This window comes from Phaethon aethereus, assembly GCF_964289735.1.
Source record: "Phaethon aethereus genome assembly, chromosome: 12".
Classification (NCBI taxonomy): domain Eukaryota; kingdom Metazoa; phylum Chordata; class Aves; order Phaethontiformes; family Phaethontidae; genus Phaethon; species Phaethon aethereus.
Window position 1 is genome coordinate 21,443,687 of NC_138588.1, and position 10,708 is coordinate 21,454,394.

Below are 10,708 nucleotides of genomic sequence, written 5' to 3' on the forward strand. Positions count from 1 at the left end.
GAAGCGAGTGCTGCAGTGGGAGCGGAGAAGCCCAAGCATCACCGAGAGCCAGAGCTGGCAGTTGTCCCCACCGAGAGCGACCAGGGGCACCCAAGGGATCCTGCAGCCCTGTCCCCCCTGGGAGACAGTCTCAGTCACAGCCGCCGAGCCCGCTGCCAGCTCCTCTGCAGCCAGCCCTGGGCAAGGAGAGGGGAAGGGGCTGGTGGTCCCAGGGACGCAGGGTTAAGCTCAGCCCTCCTGCGGGCTAGGCTGGGGGGCAGCGGAGCCAGCCCTGCCATGGTCCCGGGGGGCTAGGAGCCTGAGCGGATCCCTTGGGAAGGGGTGAAGGATGGCTGCTGAAGGAGGGGGAGCCAAGCCCGTTGCCCAGTCCAGGATGGAGAACTTCCGAAAGGTGAGGACCTCAGAGGAAGAGAGCCCCTTGCCCTTCCCCGACCTGCCCCCAGACGTGGTGGAGATGAAAGTGAAGGAGGGCAGCAAGATCAGGAACCTGATGAACTTTGCCATGGCCCAGATGGAGCTGAAGGGCAGCCGGCAGATTGTCTTCAGCGGCTGCGGCAGGGCGGTCACCAAGACCATCACCTGCGTGGAGATCATGAAGCGGAAGCTGGGAGGTCTTCACCAGGTGACCAAGGTACGCTACAAAACCTTGCTGGAGGTTTGGGAGAACAAGGACCCGCTGCCTGGCGGCCCGGCACAGAACCTGACTGTTCATAAGAACGTCCCCTCCATCTGCATCCTGCTCTCCCGAGATCCCCTGGATCCCAACCAGACGGGCTACCAGCCCCCGGAGCCCCAGCACGGGCTGGGGACGCAGCTCGGCAACGCAGGAGAAGACACGTCCAGCTCTTCCACCAAGGGGCTGAAGCGGCCCCTGCCACCTCCCCGCGAGGAGCTGCTGACCAAGAAGTTGCAGGTACAGGTACCCGACAGCCCGAGGGGCTCGGGGACCACGGACCACCAGCTGGACCACCACCACTGACCCCACCACCTCCCGCCCCGACCAGCCGTACGCTGGGTATATGGGCAGGAATATGTCCCCTATATAGGCAGGAGGTTGTGTGCTGGAGAAGCTCCGGGGGTTTTTTGGCCGCTTTGCTGTGAATAAAGGCAGTGCTGTGCTCGCTCCGGGGTCACTGGGGTGCTGCAGGCTCCCCCCGCACGCTGCCGCTGCTCCGGGTGACCCCCAGGCATGGGGCTTGCTGCTGGGGGGGGAGGGTACCTTGTCCCCAGATTTGGGGTGAGGGGTAAAGGGTTAAACCTGCCGGCTCTTGGGTATGGACTGAAACTGGCGGGGAAGCGTTGTGGGGAGCTGCTGACCCGGAATTCAGCCACCCAGGGGCAATGCCACCACCAGCCCCGTTTTGGCTCCCGCGGAGCCAGAGCACCCATTGCCTTTCGCCGAGGGCTGCCCGGACCGGGGAGGGTGGCTGCACGTCATTGCTCCCCATTGCGACGTCTCAGCCATCGGGAGAGATGGTTTTGCCCCAAGCCCGCTGAAGCAACACCTTCATTATCAAAACTGCTGCAATTACACCCGGCGAGGAGCTGTCAGGTTTATTAATGCCAGGCTCAGCACCCCACGGTGCCGTGATTCATCCCAAATAAAACACACAAACAAGCAGCTGGGTCGCTCCCCCCTCATGCCTGCGGAGACGCTGCCTGCAGGACAGCAGAAGAAAATAAAACTATCTTTCTTCCTCTTCCCACATCAGCTGGGAGGTGTTTGTAGGGTCTGGAGCTGGGGTGAAGCCCCAATGTTGGGACCCGGGGCGGTGGGAGCATTAGGTGGGTGGTTGTCGTGGCTGGATGGGGTGCCTGGCACAGAGTGGGAAGGTTTTGGGGCTGAGGGCTTGGCTGCAGAGCCCTTACCGCAGGCTGGCCCCCCCCAGGAAAGCCCTTCAGAGCAAAAACCCCACTTCTTGCAGGAGGTAAAATGAAATTAATGGAAAATAAAAGCTCTTTAGAAATAGTTGAAATATGTCTATGGGAAAATGGGGGGGAATTGGCGATGGACCATGGCACAGCGAGGATGGGAATGTTGCTGCTGCCAAGCCAAGGGGATCCCAGCCAAATCCTGTCCCAAGGGGGGACGGGATCGGGGCCAGTTTCTCCTGCGTGCGCTGGCAGGAGCCTGGCCGGCACGGCGGGGACCGGGGCGATGCGGGGAGGGCACAGGGACGGGTTATGGGAGCCACGCAAGCCCTGATCCATCTGCTTCCCCTTGTCCCAGCCCAGGCAGCCCCCGGAGGCACTGCGGGATGAATTAAATCGGTGTTAATGAGCGTACCCTTCCCGAAAGCCGTCAGGGAGGGACGCTCCGGCTGCAGCTGTGCTCTCTCCCCACCTCTCTCCTGCTTTCCGGGGACGGCGAGCATCCCCTCTTTTGTCAAGGGCTTTGCCTGGCCGGGAGTGGGAGTGAAAGGAGATGAGGGGAGCGAGGAGGAGGAAGCAGGGGGCTGCTTTGTTTGGCAATGACCTTGTTATCTCCCTCAGCAGGCAGCTGCTCCTCCGGGCCGGAGGCTCAAGCTTATCTGCCCTGCCGCAGATTGATTCACATCACTTATCTGCTGCCATGTCGTTGAGTATTAATTTCCAATTGTTCTTTTTTTTTTCATACTTATTTTTTATGAGCTTGGGGCTGGGAAAGCTTTGGGCTTCTTCCCACCCAGCGATCGCTCTTGCCAGCCTCCTCTCTTCAGTGCAGACGCCGTTCAGGTTCAACCCTCTGCCCTGCATGCGAGGGGAGCGCCAGGTACGGGCTCCTACCTCAAATGCACGAAAAAACAGGCTAATAAATAAAACACTCTGTAAATAAAACAGCTCCGATCAGAGCCTAAAGACTGGCACAGCCACGCAGCTGAGAACCAACAGCCCTTCACCTCCCCGACCCTGCCCCGCTGGTGCCATCTCACAGCGCTCCCAGCAAGGAAAGAGAGAGGGGACCAAAAAAAAAAAAGTAATTACTCCTTATTATTTTGTTAACGTGCAAAATTATTTTTAATCGATTTTATACGCAGGCAATTTCCAATCTTGGAGCCTGGGGATTTTGCGCTCCTCGCTTTGTTGGCTGTGGCCCGAGGATCTCCTGCGTGAGAAAAGGGTTAAAAAAAATAACGACCGTAACCCCAAATACCACGCGTTTAAAAGAGCAGGGTGATACCTGGTGCCACAGGGCCCTGAGGGGACACGGCGAGCAAAACCATCACGCCGACCTTGCGCCGCACCGCCGAGGCACAGCCCCAGGTGCCGCGAGGAACAATTTTTGGGGTAACTTTGTGAGCCCAGCGGCGGCTGGGCCCGCCCCGGGCACGGGGCCTCGGGCAGCACCCCGCGGGCAGGCCGCAGGGGGCTTGGGGAGGAGGAGGACGGGATGGAGGCCGCCTCGCTGGGTGCTGGCAGAGCCACGGAAAGCTTTGGCGAGCACGCGTGGGCGCCCGCAGGAGCTCGGCTAACGGAACCCCAGCGAGCGCCGCCTCTGCGGCCTTTTATGAGGCGGGAGAGGACGACAGCGCTCCCCCCCCCCCCCCCCAACCGCCATAAAATGGCGGCCGGCACCGCCCCGCCGCCGACGCGTTGAGCCCCGCCCCTTGCGGCCTTCCCGCCGTTACGCGGCGCCGCGGTGTGTCCCCGCAGCGCCGCCGTACCCGCCGCCTCCTTCCCTCCCTCCCTCTCTTCCTCCGTCCCCGCCCGCGGTCCGGTGCCAGGAGCGAGCGGCGCGCGCCCCCGCTGCCCGGTGCTGCCTCCCCGCCGCCATGCTGGCCGCCGCCGCCCTCCTCCGCCGCTGCGCCGTCTCCGGCCTCCACGCCGCCGTCCGCCGGCCCACCGGCCCCGCAGGTGAGCGGCCGCCCGCGTCCTTCCCGCCCGCCGTCGCCTGCTTCGACCCTACTCCGGTTCGCCCCGGCCGGGTGCTCGGCGGCGGGGCCCGGCCGCTGGCGCCGTGTCCTTGCAGTGACCAGCCGGCGTCACTCGAGGGCAGGCCGCGCCTGCGGCCTAGCGCGGCGCCGCCTCCGCCGGGCCCGGCCGTTGCCGCGCTCCCGCCGCCCCGGTGACCCTCTCCCCGGCCGCCGTTACCGGCCCCGCCGCCTCCTGCGGGGGCGCCGGGCCCTTTCCCGGGGCTGTAGCGAGGGGCCGGCGGCTCTCTCCCCGCGCCTCCCGCCAAGGTGACATTGACGGAGGCCGGCGGTGACCTCCGCGGCCGGACGGCTCAGTCCCGGCCCCGGCGGCGATCGGGGCGGGCCAGCCCTGCTCCAGCGCTCGGTCTCCTCTCGCTTTCCTTATTAACACCCTAATTAATAAGAGGAAGAAACGCAGCCACAGGCAGAGCGGTGTGAACGCTGACCAGGGAACCAGAGCTAAACCTCTGAGCCTGCGGAGAAGACCGTGTCTGTGCACCTCAATTAATAGCTGATTAACAGACAGTGATCATGTTCAAAACGCTTGGAGACCTGCGTGTGCCTCTCCTGCAGCACATGTGAATTAAACACTTCCCGTAGGGAGTGGATTGCTCCATTTCTAAAGAAGTGCAAAGTAATAAGTGGTGGTGGTTCTGTTTGCATGCTGGGATTTCTTGGATGCTTCTTAAAATCCTTTTTGTAAAAAAAAAAAAAAAAAAAAATTTTTTGCTCACAGTGCCTTTCTACTCCTGCTGAACCCCAGCTGCTCCTGGCCCTCGCTTCTCCACGCCTTTGCTAACGAGCAGCCTCCATGTTCTTCTTTTCCAAGGTCTTGTATTACAAATGCCCCGTGTAATGCTTCTGACCCCCTTCGCCTTTGCCACTGGCCTCGGGGGTTGCGTTTCGGCAGATCTAACGCCTCGGGTTCACCTCGTGACCCAGTGCTCTGCTATTCTCACTGTGGGTTTAGGTTTACGTTATGTAAATGCTGCAAAATGTTCTGCATGTACCCCTGGGCTTCTTGTTGTCAGCACTTTTTCAGTAAATTAATGCTCCTCTTGATGTGTGGGTTTTTTTCTGTGCTCATTAACAGGGAAAGCTGACAAATTCTGGCACCTGGGGAAGCTTTAACATGTGTTTGTTTAATATTAGATGATTTTGAGGCTTCTTGGGCTCTTGAAGCTTGTTGAATTCTCTTGAAAGCGCAAAAATACTTGCCCTTTGCCTCTTCCTTGAGTTGGGAATCTCCACACGGATGAGTTGGCATGGTTCGACTGTCACACATGCCTTGTGTGTGTGACGGTGACCTTGATGGACCACACTGAAGTGCAGGGCACCCAGCTGGCTCCTGTGGTGCTTCTGCTTTGCCAGAGTCACTCACAGAGTCTGGTCTCCAATATATAGATACAAGCATTAGTGTGGAAAACAAAGGGTGGTAAAGAAACGTAGCAGCAATTGAAAAATGCATCCTGGAAATCCAGAGTTCAAATTCTCGTGGTCTTTTTTTATTTTTCTTCCGGATACGTTTCGTCTAACCAAGTTGGTTGTTTGCTTAAGATTAAAGGAAATGGTTTTTTTTGAGTGCTCAGTGGAAAGAAGTTAGTTTTTCCACTTAAAGAGGGCATTCAAGAACTTCAATCTAGGCTTTTCCCAAGCTGAGGTTTGCTGTTGTTCTGTAGGATTTGCTTTGTGTTAGGGAAGAAAAGTCTTCTCCCCCAAGCGACCAGCATCTGAGGGTTTTTCACTGGTGTCTTCTCAGTCCCTGCCTGGGCAGAGGAGCATTTACAGAGGAGGGCTCTTGCTCTGAGCTCAGCTGTGCACGTGATTTATTGGAGAAAGCAGGGTCAAAGATCTGCTTTGGAGCTGGGAAGGGGATGGGGAATCTCCCTGGGGAATGGCACAAGAATATTATAATTCTGTCTTGGCCTGTCATTTATTTTTTCCCTAGTTATGTCATAAAACAAATGAAAATATTTTCTTGGTTTGGGAAGTATTGCATAAACTAGAATTGCAGCTGAAATATTGGAGCATGTTAAATTTTGTTTAAAATCCGGATTGCATTCTGATTAGGCTGTCATTTGATGAGACTAAAGATATTCCTTGAAACTGTTGTGGCTCGTTCCATCATATTTCATGCAGAATTAGGATGCTGTTTCGCACTATGCTGTTCACTATGATCTCTAAAGTAGAAAAGTATATCTGGGAAGGATGCAAAAATGCAACCTAGTTTGGGGGTTTCTTCCTTTTAAATAAAACTTTGTAGTTGATCAGCGCAAGTGGTTCATGCTAGGTTAAAAAAGAAAAAGTGCCTAGTCGTATTTGACTTCTGAAGCGGAGCTTCAAGCTGGCAAGGTCGTATCTGGTGTCTGACCTCTCTGCAAATACTCGTGGAGCGAAACTACCAGCTGGGAAAGGCGGCAGTCTCTAGCCAGGCTTGTGTTCTGTGGGTAAGGCGGCTTGCAGAGTGCTCGGACATTGCAGGGAGGACCCAGGACAGCTCTGCTACGGGTAGGTTTTAGGTTTTAGTTCCTTTTGGAAAACTGTGCCAACCTCTGTGGGTTAAAAAAAAAAAAGACAAGACCGGCCCCCAAATAAAGCAATTTCTGGTAGAGTAGTGTTGAGGGAAGAAATGAGTTCATAATCATGTCAGCCTCCTTTGTCTGTTGGAGTACAATCCACTTCTGTGCTTTATTAATTATCAAATATTAATGCAATTACAACCTTGAGATCCAGGAGTTTTATCTTGGGATAATTTGCAGAGACAGCAGTGTGGTTTTTTTTTTCCTCCTTCAACCCTCCAGTAGCATGCTGGAAGAAGTAGCTCTTGTCCCTTTGTTTTTGAGAGCCTTCCTCGTTGGGCTCGGGTCATTTTGCGCAGATTCCTAAAAACGCTTTGCAACAAGCTTTCATCGAGCTCTGAACTCGTGGAGGAATCAAAAGACCTGCAAGCTCGTTGCTATTGAGTCATCCATCACAGTCAGTCTGTTGGTTGGGAAATCTTCTTTTCCTGGATTACAAAATTGATTATGGAGCAGTTTCAGGAGTTGTCTACAGTGGGAAGTTACTCCAGAATAAAGCAGCATATTCATCTTAAGTGGGTAACGGTGTAACTAATAGGATTTTATTTCTGGAAGGAATGCCACTGAAAAACTGATTCATGTAGCTAAACTCACTGCACGGACACGTGCTATGATTTTGAGCAGGGTTGAATGTGGGGAACAGAACAATCGTGCTGCTTCAGGGTGCCGGTTGATGAAATACGTGTATGTTATATTTTTCTGGCTTACTTGGCTCTGGGAAGAGGGGAAATTCCTGTATCTTGCAGACACAGGGACCCCAGGAAACTTCTCTTAAGGACTGGTTACGCAGAATTGTTTCTCCTCTTGCATTTCCCCTTCTCATTAAATAACCCTGCTCTGACCAAAGGGTCTGGGAAGTCTTATGTAGAACAGAAAATACACACTTTGTCACAAAACAAACAACCTGTATTTAATAAGCTATATTCATCCAGTGCTTATCCAGGCTGAGGACTGATCCAGGCTGCCTGTAGTGAGCAAAATATCTATTTTATGGCTCTTGATCAGGACTAAAGTACAGTTATTTTCTGTTTGCTCTAAGTCTCTTCCATTTTTTTTTTCTGCATTCAGCTGTATTGCATGCCCGCTGCTACTCTCATGGGTCACAAGAATCAGATGAAGAATTTGATGCTCGCTGGGTGACGTATTTCAACAAGCCAGACATCGATGCCTGGGAGCTCAGGAAAGGTATGGTGAGTGAAGAGGGAAGAGTAACGTGGAGTAAATATAACTGCATTGTAATAGTTTTGTGACCAGAAATAACAACTTATTTTTATTTTGCTGTTGGAGAGCAGAGAGAGGGAAAACTGGGAGTTTGGTGTAGGAGAGCAATCCTGTAAATACCCTGCTGGGGCAAGGCACTGTGTGAGCCTTATTTGTTCTGAGTTAGCTGGCTGCTCCGCGTGTGCCTGTGGTTGGAATGCTGCTATTTGCTCAGCTCTGAGCCTGTTGCAGCAGGTTATGGCACCTCACCAACCAAAGAAGCGGGTTGGAAGGAACCACGGCATGCGGAATGAGGGAGGTGGGGGGTACAAGGCGGTGGGAGTCCAGGCTTTGCATGTTTTAGTGCCCCGGAAGACACATTTAACAGCTGGGTGGGAGAGAGAGAAATGTTTGCTCAAGGAAAGTGTATTTGAACTCAACTGTTCCTTAGTGAATAACCACTCGCGTTTTTATTTGGACTTTGGGTTAATGGCTTGGCCATAACTCACTGTAGACTGTCTGGTTGTCTCCAGTTATTTGCTGTGGAGTTGCCAGCTCCTATTAAACTACCCCAATTAAGGCTTAAAAATGTGTTTGCATAACAGCCAGAGGGATCATTCCAGCATCACCTGGATGACTAGGTGTTGGACTCTTCCCTTGGAAGGGAGAGGAAGGGAATAGGCAGCAGCTCAAGTTCTAGTTTCATTACACCTATAGGAATGAAGTCATTTGGATTTCTTAAGGATTCCGTAACTGCTGTGCCACGGTACTGACCCTGACTCCTTTTGGGAATATGGATGAAACTGGCCCACTGGGATTTCATTCAATCCACTTAAAGTCTTTAAATCTACAGTAGTGAGCAACAGTGAGAGGGGAAAGAGCAAAAGAAGAGCCTTGGCAGTTTTGTGTCCCCAAAATGGCAGTGAAAATTGTAACCAGCTTCTAATGGTGACTGGTGCTGTGCTAATACTTAATTCTTTCATGAGGTGGAGCAAAATAATGCTCAGCAGGTTGCTTTTGATAATAGCACGATGAGCTGATGCCAGATTCCTGTTGGTGTTTCCTTAAATTCACAGGCATAAACACGCTTGTGGGTTATGACCTGGTTCCGGAACCAAAAATCATCGATGCAGCTCTGAGGGCGTGCAGACGGTTAAATGACTTTGCCAGTGCTGTCCGCATCTTAGAAGTTGTAAAGGTGAGTGGAGTGGCAGCCTGGGGTGTAATTGCTGTGTTAGCATTGCTGAGAGCCCAGCAGCAAAAGAGTTTTTCTTGGCTTACTGTTAGTTGGTGCAAAAGGAAACCGCTATTTCCTGCTGCCAGAATCAATAGCTTCGTTATGAGCACGTGCTTGGTGGCTTGAAATAATTGTTTTGAGGTAGGAGTACTCAACAGCACAGCTTCACAAGGATGACATTCTTATGTTCATATTTTCCTTTCCTGATGTTGACTGGGGTGGGAAAGTCTCCAAGTATTTTTCTTCCTTTTTTTTTTATAAGCATTATTAGAAATATCTCAAGCGAAGGCAGCTCACTGGCTTCTTAAAGGACTGAATGCTGAGCTGGCTGAGAGTAGTAACTCAGGAAGCTGCATAGGCTTGAAAAACAACATAAACCAGCACTTTGAAACCTGAATCCAGCCTTCACTTATCAGGGAGTTAAAGTGGGTGGGGATGGAGGCAGGAGTTCTGTTTCAGTTGTGGAAGCCAGCAGCTATGCTCTTCCAACTGTCTTTTGCCACAAGTGAGGACTGGCGTGGAGGTCTTTGCTAGCTGTCAAACGCTTGCTTCAAACTTCACAACCAGTTGCTTCTCAGTTTGCCGTGTCTGCTCTCTGCTGCCTTCTGTAGAACGGAAACTCTTTCAGTGGTTTTTGAGATGTAAGACCAATGGAATAATCTTTGTATGTTTTCTTTATATCTCCCCCCCCACTTAGTCCCCACCATCTAGGGGACAACTCAGTTTATCAGAACTTGGGGACAAGCATATGCTCTTCCTGGAGCTCCACCTAAATATTACTCAGAGGGTGATGTTTTTCCCTTGATTTCCAAGCAAGTTAAATCTTCACCCAGGTCTGCCCAAAAGCTGATTTTATTTTTCCCATTTTACTGACTGGATATCATCTTTATTCTGTTTCCTAAGGTGTAAGCAGTCTTTGGGCTTCAACAAGCATCCCTTGTTGAAGGAGCTTGGCTTGGCCTTTAGTTTTGTGTCGTGTGACATGCACGTCACGCGTCAACCTGATGTTAAGTGAGGGGAAAGGTGTCAAACGTTAAGAATAATCTGTAAATCCCCCAAAAGGGAGTTCAGCATCATTCCGGGGTGCTTTTCAGCCACCATCAATTAGTAGGAGGACTTTCCAGTATAGCTGTATGCCAGCCTTGCTTACCTGACACACAGATGAAGCTGGGCTGTGCTCTCCTGTCCTGCGTCATCCAGCCTCACGAGCAACGGCTGGATCGGGCCACGGGCCGTTTGTGAACACAGTTCTTGATTGCAAACCTGTCTGGTGGACCTTGACAACAGCTTGCTGTTGAAATAATGCTGCTCCTTTTCCTTTAGGACAAGGCAGGACCTCACAAGGAAATCTATCCTTACGTTATCCAGGAACTTAGACCAACTTTGAGTGAACTGGGAATCTCCACTCCAGAGGAACTGGGCCTGGACAAAGCATAAACCTTCTTGGTAAGGGATGCTGTTTCTTCCGAGACTCTTGGCATGGGACTCCTGTACCCTAAAACTCTCCTGGCAAAGACAGAGTCCCCTTCCTTGCCTTCGTGTGTCTGTGAAAGGCCGTGAAGTTCAAGCTTGTAACGTGGTTCTCCAAATATCTCTAACTACAGGTCTCCTGGAAAAGGTACTAACCCTTTTCAAAGAAGACTTAAAAAAAGAACCCTGCAGTTGCTTTAGAAGGGATAGGGTGGTTGGCAACCATACCCAACCTCCCAGAAATTTCTAGACAGCAGTTGCTGAGACAACGGGAATTGCAGCACTTAGCTGGCAGCATGTCGACCTTTGCTCCCCAGCAGCTTGTCCCC

The 10,708-nt window shown here is 52.4% G+C and overlaps 2 protein-coding genes across 2 annotated transcripts; both read left to right on the plus strand.

Moving 5' to 3' along the window:
- Positions 1 to 328: 328 nt before the first annotated feature.
- On the plus strand, positions 329 to 979 carry RPP25 (ribonuclease P/MRP subunit p25; the record flags this gene model as incomplete). The annotated part of the gene is made up of 1 exon (XM_082005418.1): positions 329 to 979. The coding sequence occupies one exon, from the start codon at positions 329 to 331 to the stop codon at positions 977 to 979; it is 651 nt and encodes a 216-aa protein (XP_081861544.1).
- Positions 980 to 3,752: 2,773 nt separating this feature from the next.
- COX5A (cytochrome c oxidase subunit 5A) lies at positions 3,753 to 10,346 on the plus strand (the record flags this gene model as incomplete). The annotated part of the gene is made up of 4 exons (XM_082005110.1): positions 3,753 to 3,834; positions 7,541 to 7,657; positions 8,749 to 8,870; positions 10,233 to 10,346. The coding sequence occupies 4 exons, from the start codon at positions 3,753 to 3,755 to the stop codon at positions 10,344 to 10,346; spliced, it is 435 nt and encodes a 144-aa protein (XP_081861236.1).
- Positions 10,347 to 10,708: the final 362 nt, after the last annotated feature.